Below are 25319 nucleotides of genomic sequence, written 5' to 3'. Positions count from 1 at the left end.
TTTAATATAATGTACTGATATATATTTTATTACATGTACACATACACATACACACAGTTGTTTGCATGTTGTTACCCCAATTAGACTGTGAGTTCCTTGGGAGCAGGGACTGTCTTTTGTTTTTCTTTGTATTCCCATTGTTTAGCACAGTGCCTGGTATACAGCAGGCACTTAATAAATGTGTGCTGACTTGCCTTCCTCATCTTCTTCTGAATGAGGACTGGTTTATCCTGGACTGCCGCTAAATTCTTATCAAACTCCAAGAACCAATGATTCTCCAGACCCCTGGCACAATGGCCTTCAGATCAGTTCCTCACTGATTCACAAATGAAGAGATCTTCCAAACCCTCTACTCCATTCTGTTCATTTTAAAGATGTGAAAATAGAGGCCAGCATGGCAAAGAACCTTGCCCAAGGTCACAGATAATGGCATAACATTGCTGCCTCGTCATGTCTTCACTTGGAAGAAACTGATGGTTATGTTCCCAAGAGAACCCCGGGCCCTTCTGCTGAGGGAGCAGCTCAGCCCAGACCCACTCACTGCCTTATCTGACCCATCTGGCCAACGCCCTACGGCCTACCCAGGATGGGGCAGGACTGTGGTCCGTATTGGTTTTCTCCAATTCTGGGCCTAGTTTTCCTTCCCGAATCAACAAATCAGGTATCAGACTTCTCTTTTCTCCCAATTTTTCCCATGTGCTCAAAATCATCACAACACTGAAAGTCAGAAATTTCGTGATTGTCTATAAAACTCACGGGGATGATGCTCCCACTTCAACAGCACTTTAAGGTTCGCAAAACACTTTTCTCAAGGAAGCGAAGTGTGTGCTTCTTATGTGAATATCAGTACACAAATTTACAGAGCAGGACCCTGAGGCTAAAAGAAGGACAACGAATAGCTCCAAATGGAAGTGAAGTTTCTGTAATCCCCATTTCTTGACTCTAAATCCAAAGCAATTTCCCTCATACCCCACTGGCTCTCACCATAAGAACAGATCACAGTGAGAGAGGAAGATTTGTCGTTGAGGGACTTTAGTCTCAGTCCGATAAGGAGTATCTGAAGGACCTAGAGAAAAGAATTGTGGCAAAATAATAGCTATCTTCAGACTTTCAGGCAGATAAAGCATTTATTACTGGCTTCCCAGAGGCATCGAGATGGCTCAGTGGATAGAGCACCAGATCTGGAGTCAGGAAGACCTGAGTTCAAATCCAGTCTCACTTACTAGCCATGTGACCCTTAGCAAGTCACTTAACCTCTGTTTTCCTTAATCCACTGCAAAAGGAAATGGCAAACCACTCCAGTATCTCTGCCAAAAAAACCCACAGGTAGTATGGTCCTCCAGGTCAGGAGGAGTTGGATACAACTCAACAACTGAACAACAACTGCGGCTTACTAGGTGCCAGGCACAGTACCAAGCACTGGGAATACAAACATAAGTAAAAAGAAAGAGTCCCTGCCCTCAAGGATCTTATGTTCTAATGAGACAAGACAGCACATAAAAGGCTGGAAAGGAGGCAAGGAGACACCCCGAAGAGGTAAGTGGAGGAAAGAAGTCCAGAGAGTCATGGGCCAGACCAGGTTTAAAAAAAAGACTGTCATGTGAAATAGGGTTTAGATTTGTTGTATTTGGCCCCAGAAGACAAAATCAGGAATCGTGCACAGAATTTGCTACGGGGTAAAATAATATGATTCACATCAGGACAAACTTCCCAAAATTCTAGCTCTCCAAAAAAGTCACGGCCTGCTTTGCAAGGTAGTGGAGGTCCCCTCCTTAGAGGCCAGATGCCTGCTTCTTTCTTGGGGTTGTTACAGTGTACACTGCTTTCCCATGTAGACTGGACTTGGGGCTGCTGAAGTCCCTTCCAACTATCCGATTCTGCGATGCTGTGATTCTTTTAAACCATCTGTAATACAGCACGAGCGCTCTTCACTCAAGCGAGACCACGCTCTCAGAAGTTATCATGACTGATTTCTTAATCGCCCAAACTGACAGCATTTTCTCAGTCCTCCTCCTTCTTGACTTCCCAGAATATGCCCAAGTTGTTACTGTTCTTATTATTTTTCCTGCACTACCTCCACACTTTAATCTCTCTTTGGCTCCCCACTAAGATACAAAAACTGGTCAGGGGGGAAAAATGCTACAGACTGGGGCAGAAATCAAATTCAGACAGAGGTTACATGTAAAATGGGGTAACGGCCTACCAACCCAGAGGTTCTGGGAAGAAACTTTTGTGTACAATTAAAGTGTCACATTAAGTGTCAGCTACCGTTACTTGCACTGTGACCTTAGGCAAAGCACATACTCTACGAACATCTGTAGAACAGGGAAGGACGACATGAACTACAGCATCCGAATCACAGAGAGGTTGTGAACAAACGATGTAAGTACTTGGCAAGCAAAGCCCCACGAGCACACCAGGGATCGTAACTACAATTCACTAGGCCAATCGGTCAAAATGGAAGCGCACCTTGGCGCACTACTCTTCTAATACAACCTTTTCGTTTTCTATGAACAATCGTGAAGTTAGAGAGAAGTGACTTGTGCAAGACCACAGAGATAGTAAGTGACAAACCTGGGATTTGGGATTTCAACCCAATTCTTCTGATTCCGAGTCCAAGATAATTTCTGGTAAGAAATGATGTTTTCTCTGATTCATGTCGGGTTCCTAGCTTTCGGCTAATGAGGACCTGGGTTTAACCCGGTCCCTCCTCTCCTGATATCTTCTCCCCATTCTTTATCCTTTAACTATTTTGTTACCAATCATGAACCAAATGCCAGGGTAGTGATCATATCCTAATCTATTTCTTCATCACCTAAATTTCCCCCTGTATTCTTCCCCCTTCCCCATCCAGACAAACATTCCAAATAACATTTTTTTAATAAAAAGAAAAAGAGAAAAAAAAGTTGGCCAAATTGATCAATACACTGGAAAAAAAAATGTAAAAATATATACAATGCTCCAACCCACAAGAACCTCCCACTTCTGCAAAGGAACGAAAGGGGCGGGAGGCCTTCTCAAATTTCTTCTTCAGGCCAGGCCATGGTTCTTCTTTGTAATTGTGCAATGTTTGCTTTCAAATGGTTCGTGGTAGCTATTCTCTCCAATGTCAGTGCTGCCGTCATTGCGTATACCGTATTCTTGGCTCTATTTACTCCCCTCTGCAGGTAGACAGATAGCATGTAGATAGTTCCATGCTTTTCTATTCCAACAGCTTCATGTATTACATTTTGTTTAGTCATCCTCCAGTTGCTAGGATTCTACTTTGCTTCTGTCTCTGCTACTACAAAAAGTGTTACAATAACTTTTTTGGTGTATTTAGGGACTTTCTTCTTATCTTGGAGTATACATCTAGGAGTGGAATCTCTGGGACAAAAATACGGACATCTGAATCACTTTTTCTTTGTCTAATTACAAATTGTTTTCCAAAATGGCTGAACCACATTCACAGCTCCATGAGGAATGTACTACTGTGCCTGTCTCCAACATGGACTACTGTCATTTACTAGCATCTTTGCCAATTTGCAGGATATGAGGTGAAAAGTCAGAGCTGTTCTGATTTCCATTTCTTTCATTATTAGCAATCTGGAGCTTTCTTTCATATGGTCATTTACAGTTTGCAAAAATTTTTTGGGAGGTGGAGAACTGCTTATATCTTGGACCACTTATCTGTTAGGAAATGACTCTTGGTGTACACCTACAGCAAATGGAGTGCTGGGCCTCGAATCAGGAAGACCTGAGTTTAAATCCAACCTCAGATACTTACTAGCTGTATGACCCTGGGCAAGTCACTTAATCCTGTTGGCCTCAGTTTCCTAATCTGTAAAATGAGCTGGAGAAGGAAATAGCAAAACCACTCCAGTATCTTTGCCAAGAAAACCCCAAATGGGCTCATGAAGAGTCAGACATGACTGAAATGACTGAACAAAATATATACATGCATGCATGTACATCCATACACACGTTGTGATCACACTCAGTTCTCTATACATCTAGGATACCAAACCTTTATCTGAGACATCTGATAGGCAGAGGGTTTTTCCCCTGATTTAATCACTTTCCCTCTTATCCTAGATGGTTTTAAGTTTAGAAACTTTTCATCTTCATGTAATCAAAATTCTATCTTATCTTTTGTAACTGCCTCTATTCCTTGCTTGATTAAGAATATATCTCCTACCAAAAGCTTTAAAAGATATATTGATATGCTTCTAATTTTTAATGGTATCGTGTTTAATTTTCTGGCCTTGTATAAAATTTGGTTTTGAATATGGCATACTTTGTTGGTAGAAGCCAAATTAGTGACAGCCTGCTTTCCGGATTTCCCAGCAGTCACACACAGGTTGGTCTTTCTAAGAAATTTCTGTTTTTGGGTTTATTGAACTCTGTGGCATTGGGTTCTACTCTTTCTGATTGTCCCCTGTCTAGTCTGCTATTTACCCAAGGTCACAGACAGAGCAACAGGGTTCGGATTTAACCTCAGCCTTGATTCCAAACCCCATCAATGTTTTCTTCTTTTTGGATACTAGGCTCTTAGCTGACAAGACCGTGGGCCCTTGGTCCAGACCGCTTCCCTCAAGCCCTGCTCTCCTGATGTTTTCCCATCATCTCATCCATTGCCCTTAAACTCTCTTTACCCATCACACATCAAAAGCCACGTTAGTTTTCTTATTCCATTGTTCAAGACCGCCCTCAGTCTCCCCAGATGGCTTTGCTTCACCTCCTGGGAGCCCCTTCCATACACATCAGTCCCCCCTCACACCTCTTTAGATACTTCCTCACTAACCTTCCCTTACCTGTGCCCACTAGGCCCACACACCGTACGACCAAATTTTAGAGTGTTCAACACCACGTGCTTCCTTTCCCTAGGAACCCTCTTCTACTGTGTCACCTCACCAAAGCTCAAGGAACTGAAAACATCTGCACTTGCAGTCAATGTCATGTAGACTCAGACCCTAGGAACCAGAGCCCAGAGGCAACTCCAAGAATGAATACATCAGAAGAATCATCCAAGGGGGTGAAAGTTAAAAAATTCAAAATAGTCATTCATTGCTACTGCACCTCTAGGGCATGTCGAGCCAGGAGAAGATGTAGTAGAGCAGGAGGACAATAGGATAAAAATGACTAAACTCCATAAGATTCAAAATGAAGAAAAAAATTATAATTATAATGAAAGTGAGAAAATCTTCATTCAACACTCAAGTGTTATTGTACATCAGATAATTCAAACTAGACAGAAGCCTTATAAGCACAACGAATGTGGGAAAGCCTTAGAACAGGACTAAAACCTTACTATACATAAGTACGGACATACTAGAAATGTCTTACATGTGTAACAAATATAAAAAAACCATTACCATATATATAGAGAGAGACAGAGAGACAGAGACATATATATATCCATATTTTGTTAAGCAACAGATGATACATACTAGAGAGAAACCTTGTAAAAGTAATGAACATAGGTGACACAGGCCCTTTCCCTCAGAAGGCCTACTTGATCCTCTATCAAAGCAAACAGACTGGAGAGAAGCCTTCAAGGCTTCTATGAGAATGTGAATGTGAGAAAGCCTTCACTGTCAGCTCAATCCCGTTTGTATAATAAACGATTCCCACCGGAAAGAAGCCTTATAAATGGAACAAATGCAGGAAAATCTTCACTCCAAAGTACCATGTAACCCAATATCGAGTGGGCTGGAGAGAAGCCTTTTAAATGAAGATGGGGAAGCCTTCACTGAGATCTCAGCCCTTGATAAACACCAGAGGACGCATACAGAAAGAAGTCTTATAAATGTGATGAAAGCAGAAATGTTTTCACACTCACACACACAAAAAAAGTCTCACTGGATCCAAATCAAGAAGCAGATAACAGAAAGAAGTCACAGAAATGTAATGAATGATAATGCTTTTACTCAAAGTTCAATCTTTGATAAACACCAGAGGATTCATGCTAGAAAGAAACCACGGAAGTATAAAGAACACAGAAAATATTCATTAAAAAGCCTATCAAGCAATGGAGAAAAAGCAGTGTTCAGAAGTCGGAAGACTGGGTGAAGCCTTCTGTTCCAGTTCAAACACCATTCATGAACAAAAAAGCATTTACCTAAGAGCCCTTGGCCTAAGTGCTGGGTATAGAAACAGAACAACATGACAGTCCCTCCCCTCAAGGAACACATGCTCTAATTAAGGAAGACAACACAGGAAGAAGACCTGAGCTGCAGGGAGGCTAGAAAGGCCCAGGGGTCCTAGGAGTCTAGCTATAGGGCCAGTGGCAAGGCCCAGGAGACCTTAGCAATACTCTCAGTGTCTGAGCGCCCTACAGAGGCTGCCCACCACCATTGGGAATGGGAGAAAATAGCTCACCCAGAGCAGACAGGGAAATCTGGGTTTCCTCTGGGAGAGTGATGGAGACAGAGGGTCTATTTCTGATTATGATGAAGCACTACTGGAGCTAAATGAAATGACAATGGGGCTACTTTCAGAGAAACATGGTAAGACCTCTTCAAACTGAGGCAAAGTGTAATGAGAAGAACCAGGAGATCATGTGCACAGAAACAGCAATGTTGCAATGATGACCAGCTGTGAAAGATTTGGGTACTCTGATCGATACAATGATCCAAGACAATTCCAAAGGTTCGTGATGAAAAATGCTATCCACCTCTAGAGAGAAAACTGATAGACTGAGTGCAAACTGAAGTATAATTATTTCTGCTTTGTTTTGCAACGTAGCTAATATGGAAATACGATTTGCATGATTTTACATGTATAACTGATACACTGCTTGACTTCTCAGTGGGTGGGGAAGGGGTGGGAAGAAGGGAGAGAATCTGGAACTCAAAACTGAAAAAGAAAAGATCATCAAAACGAATAAATAAAATAACGATGAAAAGATCTAGTAAATGAAAGTCAGACTGGTAGCCTGGTAGAATGACAATCAGGAGAGAATCAGCTTATGAAAACCCAGAGTGGGTCTGCAGGTGGAGAAGGTGGTCAGTGGTGCCAAAGGCTACAGAGATTCATTAGAACAAGGACTAGAGGAAGGATTTTCAACTTGTCAAAATTTTTGATCATCCTTAGAAAGCAATTTCAGGGCAGCTAGGTGGCGCAGTGGTTGAAGCACCTGCCCTGGAGTCTAGAGAACCTGAGTTCAAATCCAACCTTAAGACACTTACTAGCTGTGTGAAGCTGGGAAAGTCACTTAACCCTGATTGCAAGAAAAAAAAAAATTTCAGCTGAGTGATAGGGTGGAAAGTAGACAGCAAGTGGTTAAGAAGTGAGAGGAAGCACCAGGTTCACAAGGGCAGCACTAAAGCAAGCTCAAGGACAGGAGGCACCAGCAACACATGACCCATATCCCCAGCTCTGATGGCAACTGCCAAGGCACCTTCTGAGAGGCATGATACCTCCACTGAGAATGCGGATGGCTTCAACTATGGCCCACAATTAAAATGCAAGCAAAGATGTTCTTAGAACAGCTAGGTGGCACAGTGGATAGAGATCTGGGCATGGAGTCAGGAAGACTTTAGTTCAAATCCAGCCTCAGCCTTTTACTAGTTGTGTGACCCTTGGCAAGTCACTTCACCCTGTTTGCCTCAATTTCCTCAACTGTGAAACGACCTGGAGAAGGAAATGGCAAACTACTTCAGTGTCTCTGTCAAGAAAACCCCAAGTGATTCAATTTCTAAATGCAGAAGTTTTAAAGCCCATAAGTTTAAAGCAAAATCTGAATGAGGGAGAGAAAAGATAACAGGACCAGGCCAAAATAGTCATGATGACAAAGCTGGCAAAATACTAGAAGAGCTTTCAGTAAAAGACAATGGCAAAAGGCAAACACTGGAAGAGAAAGCAATCAAGGAAAAACCAAAGCAGGAAGAAATCATCTTGGGCCTGGCATTCTTACCTTCTTTTTTTTACCCTTTCCTTTTGTTTGTTTTTTTAATTGTGTACGAGGGACATAAAGAACTGAATTCCAACGTTCAGGTGATTTTCCCAGGTTTTCACCCTTCTACAGATGTCAGCAAATCCACTCCCCATTCATGGAAATGTACTGTGCTAACTCTCCTTTCCACAGAGGAATCACTTAGAATCCATCCAAAAATGAGTAACACATTTGAAAGCTAGGAGAAAAAAGGCAAGAGGAAGGCAAGAAAGAGGAGGCAATGTGTGTAGACCAGAGGCAATATGCCTAGACTGGAACGGCTCTGTATTTTACTGTATTTTCACATTCACACTCACTCTATGTATGTAAGTACTGTCTGCCCCATGAGAAGGCAAACTTGTAAGTAATCATTGTTTCATGCTTTCTACTTGTATCCTCAGCACCTAGCACACTGCCTGGCACACAGCAGTGACATGGCAAATGTTTGTTGGTTTACCTTGTTTCCTGGGAAAATGAGTTTGCACAAAGTGATAGAGACTTGAATATGTGGGCGAGCCGGGCTAGTCTGCTGTCAACAGGAAAGGAGCAGCAGGTGAGGAGCAGTGGGCGGAGCCTCTTGGAGACTGGTCTCCGCTCACCTGCACCCCAACAGTTTGGTCATTCTCTCCTTTCCTCAGCATTTCTGTCAAATAACTTCACAAGATCATCATTTCCTTTCTGAGCTATAGATTGAGTAGAGCTTCTCCGATCTTAACCCTCCCAGGCAGGACACTCAGGATCGGCCCCAAAAGCAGTGATGCACAGATCTATCTGCCCCTTCCTAGGACCCTCCTCCAACCCACATTCAAACAAAAGACCCAGAAAAATAGTAAAAAACCAAACAACACAAAGGAGCAAAAGCAATGCAAATGCCCCTTGTGTAAATGGTGGGTAGTGTAGGAAGCATGCAGGAGGGTTGGGCCCAGAGGGACAAAGAGCTGAGTCCAAAGTTCCAGACGGAGAGAGGCTAGGATCTGGGCCCAAAAGCAGACTGCCCGGTGCGACAATGGCCTTTTAACGGACCTTCTCCTACTTAAATAGTTTTAGGGAAGGGGAAGGGAGTGAGCTTTTATAGAGAGCCTACCATGTGCCAGGCACTTTACAAATATTATCTCATTTGATTCCCAAAACAATGCTAGGAGGTAGATGCTGTTATTATCTCCATTTTGTAACTGAGGAAACTGAGGTAAATGCTCAAGTCTGAACTCAAGTCTTCCTGAGTCCAGGGGCAACTGGGTGGCTCACTGGATAGAGTGCTGTGCCTGGAGTCAGGAAAACTCCTCTTCCTGAGTTCAAATCCGGCCTCAGACACTTACTAAGTGCTGAATGACCTTGGGCAAGTCACTTAACCCTGCTGGCCTCAGTCTCCTCATCTATCAAATGAGGACACTGGAGAAGGAAATGGCAAACTACTCCAGCATCTCTGCCAAGAAAACCCCAAATGGGGTCACAAGAGTCATGTGATTGAAAAAACCGAATAAGAAACTTCCTGAGTTCAGCCTTTTTTGGGGGCTTTTACTGGACAATCCTGACCTTGAGGATGCAAGAAGAATACGACCAAGAAGGAAAAAACATCTCAAACAGAAAGAAAACAAAAATCATACCAAAATGCAAAAAGCTTAGGCCCCTTAAGATGTAATAATAGGAAAAGGAAGCGCAGTTTACTCCAGGCTTCACTTCCTCCCTTCGAGGAATGAATCCTGGATCTAAATGGTCGTTGTAATTCACAGTGGGTCTCTTCATGTCTACACATACGTTACAGTGAGTGGGAGCCAGCACCACCAACACCAGGCCTGCCAACCCCAAAAATAACACACCTACACCATCAGGGATCCTCATCAAGGTACAAAGGCCCACACAGGCAGGTCACAAATAGGTCACTACCTCCTCATGTACGTAGCCTGTCTCTGAGACACAGGTGATATGACGTATCTCCCTGTACCACTACCTACTTAATGTGCTCCTGGCCGCCATCTAGGACTTGACCCTCCCTAGGAACTCTGGGGGAAAGAGGGCCTGTTGGGGAAGGGCACGGAAGGAAGGGATAAATGCTCAAACTCTGCCCCATTACTAGTCAGCTCCCACACTGGCTGATGGGCTTTGCCCCTATGACATTACCCATGGCCTCCCTATGCTCTCATTTCATTTGATTTAACCATCAACATCACGTGACAAGGCATCTATTACATCACCAAAAAGGCCCAAACTGTTATCTACCACCTCCCCTCCTTCCATTTTTTCAACTCACCCTCTGCCGTAACTTCCACCACCACGTCTCAATCATCCCATGACATACTAGTTACACTGCCTTCTTGGCACCTCCCACCCCTCTAAGTGGGATGTTTCTAAAAAAGCATACAAAGGATGACCAGAGCCAGGACCACCCCATCTGCTTCTACTGGTGGTGGTGGTGTTCACAATACTCAGATTTTATAGAGATTTTTGTAGAGCTGATCTACCTGATTTCTGCTAGGTTGATCTGCATCCACATAGGGTAAGAACTTACAAAACATTTTCCCCTTTGGATTTCTGCCAAGAGATCTGCATGGATCTTACACAACTTGGAAATCAGGTCAAATGGAACTCCCTATGCCAGTACAGGCCTAAGGATTTCTTACCATGCTCCGAAATGTTTTCATAAGAAGCAGTCCAGGGAAGATCTTATCAACGAGTTGATGTTGGCTACGGGGGATGAGGACAACCCTGAGAGTCTGTGGGAAATGAAGAGTGAGGCCTTGAGGAGTAATCAAGGAAACAGATTTGTCACCATTACAGACACTGACTGGACTGTGTCCTTCACTCAGCACTGAAATTTCCAGTGTCCAGATCCCAAACCCATTGACTAGGGGTGATGTAATATCCAAAAGGTATAACTAGTGATGTCTTTAGGGAGGAAGGGTGGTGCCAAGGGAGCATGATGAGGATGGCTGAGATATAGTAGCTGAAGTCATGGCAGAGTTTGAGTTCATGAAATGGGGGGGGGGGGTTTGGATAATGATTTGGGTATTTTTGGTGATGTAACAGGGGGCTTGTCATGTGATATGATGATCAAGTCAAGTGATGTCACAGGGACACTAAGTGTCACTGGCACCCTACCGCCTTTAAAATAAACAAAAACATTCTGTGGTTTGACATTAGAATCCATCACACTCTGTCACCTACTAAGCTTTCCAGACTAATTTCACATTACTCCTTTTCCCATGTTCTATATTCCCGTCAAAATGACGTAAATGTTGTTCCCCCTCAACCACATTTCATCTCCTGTCTCCTAGCCTTTGCAGAGGCTTCCTGACCCCATTACTAGAATGTTCTCACTCCACAGATCCAACTCATTCAATCTCTCAATCCACCGAAGCCTCAGCTAAAGAGGAGTCATCTCCTTCAAGAGAATTTTTCTGATGGAAAGTAACTGTGAGGATGAAAGATAGGAACAGGGGTTATCAGACATAAGGAAAAGTAGAATGAGTGTGATCAGAAAATGGAATTCTGGTGTCCAGGAACATGGAAGCTTAAGACTGATTTTACTCTCTCCAAGCAACATCAATAAGAAGAAAATGTCAGAAGTCAAACTGAATTTATTAATTATAACAAAAGTGAATGTTTTGAAGTGTTTCATTAAATGGAAATGAGTTATACAATGGATCAAGAAATTACAGGAAAAATATTAATATTTAATAATTAATATTAATGGATACACATATGGTTAGACTAAATTTGAAATGGCTAGTTTTTCCTCTATTATGAACCGTGTGATTCAGATAAAGTTTGTACAACCAGGACCCAATTACTACAAAGAATGAATCCTGTGAAGTGGTCTCATGATTTGAATATGTACTTCATATTTCCACTGGAATCAACTTCACCTTTTACATAATCAGGAATTCAAATAGTATTAATCTGAATATATGCAACTGCTTCACAAGATTCATTAATTGCACTAACTGGTATCTAGCTATATTGTGTAAGAAAACTTTCAAATATTTCATCTTTGTGAACTTACACCAGCGTGACTCCTCTCATTCTTTTTCCTCCCTCCACTGGCGACAGACACCAGACTTCATCCTGAAGGTCCTGAAGGACCCCAGTGGGAATCGCTGCCCACCAGGACCAAGCTTTCCCCTTCCTCACCCCAAATCCTCTTCCAACTTTTCTGCTGATGCTCCCTTACCCTTAGCCTCTCCTGGACAGACTCGGAATCTCTACCTCCAACCACCTAGACTGTCCTCTCCGCTCTGCCCCTTAGACCCCTTCTCCCATCGCTAATGATGGTGAGTAGCCACTATTAGACAGAAGGACTCTTGGGCCTTACCATCGTCCAAATAACTGGACCCAGAGGACGTCTGGGCCTTTCCAACCTCACTGCAGCTCAACTCTTCTACATGTGCTGTCTTCCTCAATTAGAGCATGAGCTTCTTGACAGAAGGGACCACCTTGCAATTTTATCTGCATACCCAGCACTTAAGTCAGGGGCTTGGCACCTACTAAGCTTAAATGCTTTTTCATTCATCCTTATCTGAAGTTTTATAATGTTTGAACTGCTACAGAAGGTTTTTCTACACACATTATATTTAAGGCTTCTCTACAGCATGGGTCAGCTGAAGTTTAGTAGAGTATGAGGAGTTACTGAAATCTTTCCCTAATTCATTGCATTTATAAGGCTATTTTCCATTATGAATCCTCTGATGGTTAATGACCCAAGAAGGCCTTGCCATATACACATTACATTTATAGTTTCTCTTTAAATTCTATGATGTGCATTAAGAACTGAACTCTAAATACTTTTGTTATAGAGAAAAGCTATCTATACAATATGAATTATCTGATATACAATAAGACTTAAATTGTAAATGAATGCTTTCTGACATTCATTACATTCATACATCCTCTCCAGTACATATCCTCTGATGTAGGAACAAAGGGTACTTCTGAGTGAATGCTTCCCCATGTTTATTGCATTTATAAAGCACAACTCTGCTGCTGAACCAAGTCTGAGTTTTTAGTAAAGGCATTCCCACACTAAGTTTTCTTTCCAATGTGCACCTTCTGATGTCTGATGAGGGGGCCCTTTCTAGCGAAGGCTTTCCCACACTCCTCACATTTATAAGGCTTCTCTCCAGTATGAGTTCTCTGGTGCTTAACAAGGGTTGATCTTTGAGTGAAAGCACTCCCACATTCATTACATTGGTGTGGCTTCTCTCCAGTATGGATCCTCTGATGTAGGATCAAGTGGGACTTTTGATTGAAGGCCTTCCCACATTCATCACACTTATAAGGCTTCTCTCCAGTATGAATCCTCTGGTGCTTAACCAGAATTGAGGTGTCAATGAAGGCTTTCCCACATTCCTTACATTTGTAAGGCTTCTCTCCAGTATGCATCCTTTGGTGTAGGATCAGGTTGAACTTTCGAGTGAAGGCTTTCCTACAGTCATTACATTCATAGGGCTTCTCGCCGGCATGAATTCTCTTGTGCTTAGCAAGGGCAGAGCTCTCGGTGAAGGCTCTCCCACATTCATTGCATGGGTAAGGCTTCTCTCCCGCATGGATGATCTGATGCAGTGCCAGGTGGGACTTCTGCGTGAATGCTTTCCTACATTCCTTACAGATATACGGCTTCTCTCCAGTATGAATCCTCTGGTGCTTTACAAGGGAAGAGCTCTCAATGAAGCCTTTCCCACAATCCTTGCATATATATGGCTTCTCTCCAGTATGAATTCTCTGATGCTTAACAAAGTCTGAACTTTCAATGAATGCTTTTCCACATTCTTGACATTTGTAAGGCTTCTGTCCCGTATGAGTCCTCTTGTGCCTATGAAATTCCGAATTAGAAATAAAGGCTTTCTCACATTCATTACATTTGTAAGGAGTCTCTCCAGTATGGATCCTCTGGTGCTTAACAAGGTCTGACACTTGTCTGAAGGCTTTTCCACATTTATTACACGTGTAAGGTTTCTCTCCAGTGTGAATCCGCTGGTGTCGAGTAAGTCCTGAGTTTTTAGTGAATGCTTGCCCACACTCAGGACATTTATAAGGCTTCACATCAGCCTGGATTTTCTGATCTTCAGTGAGGTTTGAGCATTGACTGAAGGTTTTCCCATATTCACTATATTTATCACTTTTAGCTCCAGTGTGACTCTTCTGAGGTTTAGTTAACTTCCTCACCTCACTCTCCTCCTTTATTTGCTCCCTCTTTTTCTGGCTCTCACTATCTACACCTTCCCCCAAAGTGGAGTAGCAAAAGTCAGCCCCTCCAGGTCTTTCAACTTTCACCACCGGGGATGACTCGTCTCCTGGAATATTCTCTTTTGGAGTTGACTTTGTGGTCTCAGTCCTAGGTTCCAAGTCTGAAAGACATTAATATAAAGGGTGAATGTCCCCATTTCTCAGCCTTGAGAAAGGACACTGGGAATGAGGAAATGAAACTGAAAAGGCTACTCAGAGGAAGGAAGCACACTGTGGAATACTATTAAAAATCTCCTCTATGATTTCTCTAAAATATTATTTCTTAATATTTCATCTGGTCTAAAAATCCTTTCCAGATTTCTCCATTTTAAAGTGTGTAGAAGGTCAAGAACAAAAGGATTTTCTTAGGGAAATAAAATTAGGATGGAAAGCAAACTTTGAGCAAAGGTATTTCTTGTCATATTAAAATCACTGTCTTAATGCCCTAGTGTCTGATAAACTGGAACACATAAATCACTTGCTTAGATCATATTCTACAATACATTCTAAATTAATACATGACCTTAATTACAAAAATCATACCACAAAAAAATTAAAAGAGATGCAGATCATATACTTTTTCATAGATATGGAGAGATATACGAATGGTTCTAAGATAAAAATAAGTCTCAAGAGAATTGCAAATTAAAGACCATATTAAAAAATGCTCCACCCACATGTACAAAAATACTCATAGCAGTTCTTTTTCTGGTGGCCAAGAATTGGAAATCGAGGGAGTGTCATCAACTGGGGAATGGCCGAACAAGTTGTGACACATGAATGTAATGGAATACTATTGTGCTATAAGAAATGATAAGTAGGTGGATTTCACAACAACCTGGAAAGACTTATACGAACTGATGCTGAGTGAAGTGAGCAGAACCAAGAGAACACTGCACACAGTAACAGCAACATTGTGCGATGACTAACATTGATACACTGAGCTCCTGTCAGCAATTCGAGGATCTGAGACATCTCAGAAAGACTCACAATGGAAAATGCTGTCCACATCCAGAGAAAGAACTATGGAGTCTGAATACAGATTGAAGCATACTATTTGCTCTCTTTTTTGTTTTTTTTGCTTTGTTTTGGTTCTTCTTTCTCATGGTTCCTCCCATTGGTTCTAATTCTTCTTTACAACATGACTAATGTGAAAATGTGTATGGGACTTCTCAACCTCCTATAGCAAGGTACTGTTTTGTTTGTTTGTTTGCATGGGTAGAGCACAGCATACCCACCAGCTGACTCCTGATGAGGTTCCCAGAATCTGACCGTTTAAGTGGAAAGACAAATCTTTCAAACATCAGGAAAAAAGCTGTTGTGTGATTCCGATCTTGTCAGTCACCTTGTGTAGTGCATAGCGTACAGTGTATAGTGATAGACTTTAGACCATGCACCAGAAGCCCCTTCTCAACAGCAAGACTTGACTCTAATACAATGACCAACCACAATTCCAAAGGGCTCTCTATGAAGTGAAGCGTGCTGCCCTTCCCCCTGACAGGGAGAGGATGAACTCAGAGGGCAGATCAAACACACTTTTTCTGCATATAGCCAATGCAGGAATTTGTTTTGCTTGACTGCACATGTTTGTAACAGGGGTTTTCTTTTTCTTGCTTTCTCGATAGAAGAAGGTGGGAGAGAAAGAAAGCAAATTTTCATTTGAAAATAAAATTTACTCCACAATACATTCTAAACAGATACATGATCTCAATATAAAAGACTATGCTACAAAAAAATTAGAAGAGAAACAGATCATGTACCTCTCAGCTACAGATATGAGATATATTCTTAACCAAACAAGAGATATAGGCAATTACAAAAGATAAAACAGATAACTCTGATTCCCTGAAACTGAAAAGCTTCTGCAAAGACATTAATGCATCAATGATAAGAAAGGAAGTGGTTGAATAGGAAAAAAAAAATCTTTACATTAAATTTCTTTGAAAAGGGTTTGGTATTCAAGATATATAAACAATTGATATATACATACACACACACACACACACACACACACACACACACACACACACATAAAAAACTAACGGCCACGACTATCTCAGCAGACAGGCTAAACCAGGTTGACAGAGGTCTCAGACCCATCAGTGAGTTAGAGGGATTGTCTCCCACAAAGATGTGAAGACTTCCCCCAGTGGAATGGACAGGTAAGAACAATTTGTACGGAACCCTTAGAGCTTGGTCAGACATTAAATACCCCACGGTCATGCAATGCATCCCCGGTCATCGACAGCCATCTTGACTTTGGTCCTGCAACTGGACTTCAATGAGTACAGCCAGCGACTGGGTACAACTCTGCCTCACTTCAATCTAATTCACATGCAAGCATCACCCATGATATCACTGGACCTCTTCAAAAATGAAGGACAAATATCAACCAATGGTCAAAGGACATGAACAAACAGCTCTCAAAAAAAGAAATGTGGGGGCAGCGAGGTGGTGCAGTTGATAGAGCACCGGCCCTGAAGTCAGGAGGACTTAAGTTCAAATCCAGCCTCAGACACAACATTCACTAGCTGTGTGTCTCTGGGCAAGTCACTTAATCCCAACTGTCTCACTTTAAAAAAAAAAAAAAAGAAAAAGAAGAAGAAATGCAAAGTATTCACAACTACATGGGGGAAAAGCACTAATACAGAGAAATGCAGATCAAAACAACTCAAAGGTTTCAAAAATGACCAAAAAAGGCAACAGTCAATGTTGGAGGGAATGCAAGAAAAAAGGCACCCTAGTGGAATGGGATGGCTTAAAAGTTTGTTTATAAAGTACAGCTGTTACTTATGATGAACTGTCCAGAACATTTTCTCTTCGAAGTCTGGTTGCTTGGCCTGCCTGTGAATGCCACTAAAATGGAAACCTCCTCCCACTACTCTCCCCTCATTCCCTGGGTAGTAAAGAAAGGGAGTTTGTGTCCAGAACCCCTTTTTGGGGGGTTCCCTTGGAACGAGGGGATTTTGTGGAAGGAGATAAAAGTCCTCCCTTCATCTCACCGGCTGATGGGACTCTAAAAAGCTGCCAGTCTCAAGGACTCTGAAATCCATCTGTGTTCCAGTCCTGTCTCTCTGCACAGTGCCAGGAGGCAGTTTAGGGGTGCAGGGGATAGAATATTGTGCTGGAAAAATCAGGAGGACCTAAGTGCAAATCAGTCTCATAGTTACATCATCCTGGCTAAGTCACTTAATCTTTGCTTTCCTCAGTTTCTTAGGGATAATTATAGCACCTACCTAGGTGACACTGCGGATGAAGCCCACACCTGGAGTCAGGAAGACCTGAGTTCAAATGTGGCCTCAGAAACTTACTAGCTGTGTGACCCTGGGCAAGTCACTTAACCCTGTTTGTCTCAGGTTCCTCGTCTGTAAACTGAGCTGGAGAAGGAAATGGCAAGCCACTCCAGTATCTTCATCAATAAGATGCCTTCACGTGTACAGGTATCAGCACAATGTTAATGTTTCTGGGAGATAATAAATGGAACCCAACTAAGGGTAGAGAGAATCGGTTTGGTATCCCTCCGATGTTTCCTCCCTAGAAGCAACTGTCTCTCTGTTATTTTTCCCTAGTTATACTATATATAGCAGCTCCATATGTGACACTTCCAAAGAAACAGCTGTGCCCGAGTGATGACAGCTGCTCTTAGAGAAACAGCTTCTACTTGATGGCAGGAGGGATATGGAGGACACACCCCACACTACCCAGTACAGAAGGGCCAATCAGTAAGTACAGAACATAGTCATTTGGCTAGACAAGTGTACCGCCAAAGGAAAAATTAAAGACAAGCACAAAATCTGAGGACAAAGTGCATGTTCCTTTCTAAAAACTTACCAGAAATCTGAAATGGGAACTGTTACAAACTCACCTCTATGAGTTTCTACCGGAAGTTTTCCAAAATATGAAATTATCTATTACTGCTGTTTAAGGGAGGGGCGGGGGCAGAAGAATATTGGGAGCAGCATAGACGCAGACAGAAGACAGAAACTGAAGAATAAAAATATTTACATCCTTCTAAAACAAATACAAAAAAATCCCAAACTGGGTCACAGAGTCAGACACAACTGAAACAACTCAACACCACTACCAGCACCTCACAGAGTTGTTTCCAAATGAGATGTTTATAAAGTGCTTAGCACAGTGTCTAGTACTTAACAAATGCTTATTACCTTCCTACTCTGGGTCCGAGTTTCAGCTCTCTTCAGCAAATGACCCGGCCCAACCTCCAGGCACTTGTGCACCCAGTCTGGGCACAGCAGTCAAATGCTCCCTGTGGCGAGGATGGCTCAGTGATTCGCCCTCGATTTTACTTCCATCTTCTTCCCATACTGCACATCTCCCAACAGAAACTCTTCAAAGACAGTGGAAGAAAAATCTTGGGGAAAGCTTGGGGAAGTAGATCCTCTCACACCAGCATTCCTGAACCTGGGGGCCGCGTGTACCTCCTCCATATGCCCACATGGGCTGAAAGGGGCCCTACCTGGTCCTGGAGGACAAGGACAGGATAAGGTAAAGGAAGAGGAAGAGATGAGCTGTCACTGGACTCTATCTGCCGGGAAAAGCTTCTGCCAACTGGAGGCCAACCTGACCCAGGAGGCAGAGCCTGAGCCAGGTATGAGAAGGATGCCACTGACCCAGCATCCTGGTGAAAGGAGGGAAGTAGGATTATTCTCCGTCATGAAACCCAGGGTGCTGTCAGCACATGGCAGAGGCTGCCAGCCCAGAGCCTCCTAAAGAAAGAACCTGCTGTGAACAGAGAGCTGGCTGATTTGGAACAAGAGGATGTGTGGGTTCTAATTCTTGGCCTCAGTCTCCTCATCTGTAAAACGATGGGGCTGGAACACAGGACCGCCTCAGTCCCTTCCAACTATAAATCTCTGTGATCATGTGAACAGAGTGGGAGGTACCCAGGCCATCTTCGAGGGAGAGGGTAAAGATAGGGAGGCTCAGGGCCCGGAGAAGATGGCACTGGGATGGAGGGCAAGCAAAGCCCGGGCGCCCTCTGCTGGTGGAGGAGGGTGTGGTCCCAGCAGAGACCAAAGGGGCTTCCGGCAGGTCCAGCTCTCCTGCCCCTCCCCAGGGGAGAAAAGAAGAGACTGAAGAAAGAGAGAAGGAAGGATAGCAACAAGAGGCATGCGACGGATATGTGTCAGGGACTGTGCTGGGTGACAGAGATACAAGACAAAAATGAAACAAGCTCTGCCTTACTCAATGGGAGAAGCCAAATACACATCGCACACACATACACGCCAGGGAGAGCCAAAAAGGCCACACTGGAGCTCCTCAGAAGCAGAGGAATGCAGCCCGGGCATGAGGGACAGCGTCCCGTACGGGGACCAGCCGGAAGGCTAGTTTGGCTTGACCACAGTATGCACAAAGGCATCATAGTCAAGAAGACTGGAAGGTAGGTCAAGGACAAGATGTGAAGAGTTTTAAATGACAAACAGGGATCATGGAGTCAATCACGGGGGAAACAAGGAATCACTGTAAGTTGTGAGGTCAAGAAGTCCAGGGAGAGGGGATGAGGGCCTGAACTGGGATGATGGGGACCTGGTAGATGTAAAAACAGGACAAAAACAAGAGCTGTTAACACAAATAAGAAGGACATGATTTGGCAAAAAACTGGAGATATGGGGTGAGCAGCAATGAAGAGCCGAACAAGATGCCAAGGCTGGAAACCTGGGTGACAGGGAGGATGGCAGTGCCCACCACAGAGAAGGGAGGTTGGGGGAGAGGCTGAGGAATCCGAGATGTCCACCAGCCACCTAGTTTGCAGCTGACGATAGGAGACTGGGCTCAGGAGATTAGGGCTTGTTCTTCCTGCCCCACAGCACCTTGATGTCACCCTCCCTCCACTCACAAGAGCCATCAATCGAGCTTAAATCTCATTATCTCATCCCAGAATAAAAAGTCACATTGCAGGAGTAGCTAGGTGGCACAGTGGATAAAGCACCGGCCCTGGAGTCAGGAGGACCCGAGTTCAAATCCAGCCTCAGACACTTGACGCTTACTGGCTGTGTGATCTTGGGCAAGTCACTTAACCCCATTGCCTAGCCAAAAAAAAAAAAAAGTCACATTGCTACTTAATCAACTCCAGTTACCCCAATTACTGTCAGGGTCCACTAAAAAGTCCCGTTTGGTATGTAAAGGCCTTGACTAACGTGCTCCCTTCCTACCTTTCCAGTCTGGTTTTTCCCCAAATCAATGCAATACGATCAATGTGATACGGCACACATTACACAACCTAACGGTGTTGCACAGTGCAGACAGGGCCAGCCTTAAGGTCAGGACGTCAGTGGCTGAAGGTCTTCAGCTCTACGGCCTTGGCCTACTATTATCTTATTAACCTCTCGGGCCCCTAGGAGCTAATGCCAGCGACAGAGGAGATCCACATCAGTGGATCGAGCTTCCCTCACTGAGGAAATAACTGGTTTGGGCACATAAATGTGAAAACACCTACAGTATGTGGCATCATATGAGCCAGGACATACATATACATAGACCACAATGATTTTTGTTTCAACACCATGAGGATTCCCTTCACCAGAGTGATTTCGACCCCTCTGTGACTCGGCGGACAGCCTTCCTAAGAACTGCTGTGGCTAAAAACTTCGTCCCCTATGGTTCTCTAGTGAAGAGGAGGCTAGGCTGGTCTGCAGATCACAAACATACAGGCATCACTCAAAGCCCTCCTGGCTTGACCAGAGCTTGTCAGATACTGGACACCTGCGGGTGGAGAAGCGAAGCCGCCTGCCCAGATGTCACAGTGAATTCACCTTTCCGGGAGACTTTATTCTCTGCCTCAGTCTACAATCCAGTGCCGTGGCCCTCGTGGAGGTCCCTGGCACACGCCATTCCACCTTCCACCTCCAGGCAGTGCACTCTGGTGATCCCTGAGGCTTAAGATGCTCTCCTCATTCATTTCAGCCCCAGGAATCTCTGTCAGACTCAGCTGACAGCCCACCTTCTCGAGGAGGCCTTTCCCAATTGCCCTCCTACCCCCATCCCCACAAAGAACGTTCAGCTTCCATCTGCTCTGCAACAGAAATCCTGGACCTCCCTAGTTATTTCACCCAAGCCCCATCAGAATGCCAGTTCCTTGAGGGTAGGGGCTTGTTCTGCCTTTCTATGCATTCCCAGTGCCTGGACAATAACAAATGCTTAATAAATGTTTGTTGAATGACTGACAGATTGCAGATGAACCAGCAGAACTGGGAAGTGACTGAAACAGCCAAAAGGGAAATGAATGCTGCAGAATTCTAATGACCAGGCTGGGCCACAGAGAGGAAAGGCACTGTCCAAGGAGGACAGGGGGACATAACCGACTCCATTTCATCCTCTATTTGCTAGGATTGTTTGGTTTTGCCTGAGTGACGCCTCCTGGACTTGTACTGAATGTGCCTCCTTTGCCATCTCTCTTCTCTCCACTATAAAAAAAGTCACAGGTCTTTGACTAGTCCCAGGTGCCATCCCTTCTCTTTAACTTATCTAATGGGGCAGTTCAGTCGTTTTCAGTCGTGTCCGACTCTCTGTGACCCCACTGAGGGTTTTCCTGGCAGAGATTCTAGAGTGATTTGTCATTTCCTTCTCCAGCTCTTTTTACAGATGAGGAAACTGAGGCAAACAGGGCTAAGTGACTTGCCCAGGGTCACCCAGCTAGGAAGTGTCTGGGGCCAGATTTGAACTCAGGAAGAGGAATCTTCCAGACCTCAGGTCCAGCACTCTCTCCGACGTACCACCATTTACTTTTCAAATACTTTTCTGCCTGGGTGCTCCATCGTATCATGCCCAAAGGTGCTTTGTAAAAAACTTCCCTTTTGTTCTGCTCTCTGGGTCACGGAGCTCAGGCCAGACTCTATACAGTCACCTGCAGAACTGAGCCCCACACGTCCATCACCACTGAGTGACAATGCGTGTGACCCTCCTGGGTGGATAAAGTGCAGTGGAGCTGTCTGTCTGTATCCTGTGCTGGTGGACTGGTGCAGCGGTCAGCAAGGACCCAGAAAATTCCTGCAACAGCACCTTCCCTCCTTCTTTGCAAAGCTGGGGGCCTATGGCTATGAAACGCAGCACAGAATCTTTCAATGGTTTGTGGTTTCAGGTGATTTCTACCATTTCCCTTCTTTGTTATAAGGGACAGCTCTCTTCGAAGGGAGGGGGGAATTCATTAGGGAACTGTACATTGTGGAAAACCTAAAGATACTGGTAATTGCTTTTTTTTTAAAACAAAGTTAAGAAAATTCCACAACAGATTATTAAAAAAAAAAATGAAGTGGTGGAGCCAGAGAGCCTCCAAGGTATCCCCTGTGAACCGTCTACAATCTATGCCAACATGTCTCCCCAAGCTCAGGAAGAGCCCCAAATTCCCAGCCTTTCCTCTTGGGCTCAGGTTCATAACAAGGGTCCATGGCCCTGCTCCTGCCCCACAACCCTCCCCAAGCAGTAACAGCTGGGTCTCCTCTGCTGCCTGTGGGGTCCCCCAGCGTGGGGTCCCCAGGGAAAGGCAGGAGGGGAGTACCAGGGGAGTTCATAGTTCTCAGAGCTTTATCTTCTAACAAAAAGCAGTGGGGGGGACATGAAAATCGAAATCCCCTCCTCTCAAATGTGTTCGTGCTGGGCTGCCATTACCCTGGGCAAGTTCCAGACTGGAGTGTCTTCCCAGGTCCCGAAGCCACAAGGAGCCACTTGTGAAGTCAGCCCCTTTTGACAAACAAATGAAGGCACCTGGCAGAAAGGCAATGGCCTCGAGGCCCCTACCTAGGGAAGAACATTAAGGGAAACAAGACAAAAGCCCAGCTCCCACACACTAACAAAATAAGCACCTACTGTGTGCAGAGCCCGGAGCCCAATCAGATAATGATAACAGCTAACATTTACACCGCATTTAAAGGTTCGAAAAGTGCTCTCCAAACATGACCTCATTTTATTCTCACAACAAGGGGGGAGGGGCGCTATCGACACCCCCATTTTACAGAACAGGCGCCTTAAGACGTCAAACAACCTAGCGCCTACAGCTACTCGCCTCTCTCCCAGAGGCTCTGGGGGCAGGTCAGACCCCAACCCGGCCCCCTCCAGGGAGGCAGGCGCCCCCACTCAGCAGCACGTCTCTGGCCTGCCCTGCCGTTCCAGGGGGTGGCACGGTGCCCTCACACAAGGACCAGCCAATCCGCCAGCACCCGCAGCCCTCCACGGCCCGGGGGGCTGGGTGCATGCCGCGGACCTAAGCGGCTTCTCCCCCAGGGCCAGCAGGCAGGCAGCCGGCCCCAGGTCAGTGCCTGAACCTCCCGGGAGGCCGGGAGGAACCCCGACCCTTTGTTAAGGAGCTCGGCCAAAGTCACCCACCGACCCCCAGGACAGGAGCGCCCAGCCGAGGTTGGCAAAACACGCCGAGAGACGGGAGGAGGCGGCGCCAGACGGGCCCCGGGCCCCGGGCCCCCGGCCGGGCATCCCCGGGAGAAGGGCTCCCTCCCGAGCCACCACCGCCTGAAAAGCGGCCGAGCCCGGGGTGCTCAGGGCCAACAGCGCCCCCAGACCCAGGAGGGGCTCTGCATCCACTGCCCCAGCAGCCCCCCGCCGCAGACGCCTCTGCAGCCCCAGGAGCAACTCCCCCCGGTCAACTGCCCTCGCAGCCATCCCCCCATCAAATGCCCCTGCAGCCATCTCTGCCGAGACCGGGAGGCACCTCTAACAACTGCCTCGGCAGCCCCCGCAGCCACTCCCGAAGACCCGGATGGAAAGCCCCCCCACCCCCGACCTCGGCACAGTCAAACGGCTCGGCGTCAAACACAGACACGCTTTCTCCACAGACATAGCGTCAAGGAAGGCTCATTACCCTCTGCGCTGCCGCCGCCGCTGCCCAAGGCCGCAGGGGGCCCGTCCATCCGCTCGGCCGACGACGGTAACCGCAGCCGACGCCGCTCTGACGCAGGCACCCGAGGCGACCGTTTTTTTTGTTTTTTTGTGGGTTTTTTTTGCCCCGTGACGCAACTTCCGCCGGGCCAAGGCGGGGGCGGGGACTGGAGAGCATGCGCATCGCTCCACGGCAACTGCTTCCGGTCTGCTAGCCACTGCGCTACTAGAGGCTCTTTTTGATTGGCTGCGGAGCAGGAAGTGGGGGCGTCTCCTCGAAGAAAGAGTCGGCTTGGGCGTGGCCTCGCGCCTGGTTGTCCTCGGAGGCCCTCTGGTCTGGCCTGTGTTTCTTCTGGCTGAGCCGGGCCTCGACCTTGCTGGGCTCCCTCCCTCCTTCCCTCGCGGGAGGCTCGCTCTCAGACCCCGGACCCGCTTCCCGCAGAGAAGCGCCAGGGGAGGAAGGTGCAGGCGGGCAACGGAGAGCTCGGGGCCCGCGGAGGGAGGTCGCCCACCAGGAGGGCAGCCGCCCGGGCTCTCTCGGTGCCTGGGTCCCTCCCAGACTCCGACCCCCGCGGACTGTGGGCTGTCAGGACCGGGGAGAAGGCCGCCCAGCCCCGCTAGGCTAGCCGAGACCCCCGAGGCTTCAGTTAGAAGCAGCAAGAGGGCGAGTCCACGTCGCCGGAGCCCAGGGGCTAGCGAGCTGGGCTGGAGTCAGGAAGACCCCCTCCAAACGCAAGACCCCTATGTGACGGAGAGAATGCTGCTGACCCTCTTTGGCCGAGGGAGCCAGACCAGTGAAAAACCTGGGCCCAGTCCTCCATGCATGTCCTGCTCTACTCATAGTTAGGAACGTTATAAAACATCCACCAAAACAGTGAGATGAAGACCGGATATTGTTCCATCTCCCAACTGTGCCCAAGCCCCTTTCCTGCAGCAGCCCATGGTCCCCATCCCTGCCCCCAGCATTCCAAGGGCTGGTTGGGGAACGCAGGAGTGGAAAGACTACAAGGGTGGCTTGGCTCTGGCCCACCCATGCCTTTCTCAACCCTCCCCCCAACCCCACTACCACAGGATCTAAGGCAACAGGCAGCCTCTGGGATCTGGAGTGGCTCTAAAGGCCACAAGGGTGGGAGTGGGGCCTGGGAGGGCAAGGCTGCTAGGGAGGAAGGGTCAATGTCTGGGGCAGGGAAAAGGAAGAGGCTCTTAGGTGAGGAGAAAATCAGGTATGAGCTCAGATCCTAGAAGAGGAACTATTTGGAGGGACTGAAGACATTGGGGCCACTGAGTCTGAGATCATCTTCCACAGGTGGATTTTCTTAATTTGTGGAGGAAACTTTAG

At 45.8% G+C, this 25319-nt stretch overlaps 2 protein-coding genes across 2 annotated transcripts in view; both read right to left on the bottom strand.

Annotated features, from left to right (window-relative positions):
- The window catches only part of LOC114030973 (zinc finger protein 239-like), a 50883-nt gene extending 36750 nt beyond the window's left edge, over positions 1 to 14133 (bottom strand). Inside the window, exon 1 of the mRNA XM_027845945.1 lies at positions 14075 to 14133. The gene's annotated coding sequence lies outside the window, so the exon portion shown is untranslated. The remainder of the gene's footprint in view (positions 1 to 14074) is intronic.
- LOC114030971 (zinc finger protein 665-like) overlaps positions 1 to 24012 on the bottom strand; it is a 154123-nt gene extending 130111 nt beyond the window's left edge. The window contains exon 1 of the mRNA XM_027845942.1: positions 23964 to 24012. Coding sequence (XP_027701743.1) covers positions 23964 to 24012 — 49 coding nt within the window. The remainder of the gene's footprint in view (positions 1 to 23963) is intronic.
- Positions 24013 to 25319: the final 1307 nt, after the last annotated feature.

This window comes from Vombatus ursinus, unplaced genomic scaffold (assembly GCF_900497805.2).
Source record: "Vombatus ursinus unplaced genomic scaffold, bare-nosed wombat genome assembly UNPS02015030.1, whole genome shotgun sequence".
NCBI classification, from domain to species: domain Eukaryota; kingdom Metazoa; phylum Chordata; class Mammalia; order Diprotodontia; family Vombatidae; genus Vombatus; species Vombatus ursinus.
The sequence above is the reverse complement of the archived record's forward strand: the minus strand, read 5'-3'. Positions and strand labels throughout refer to the sequence as shown.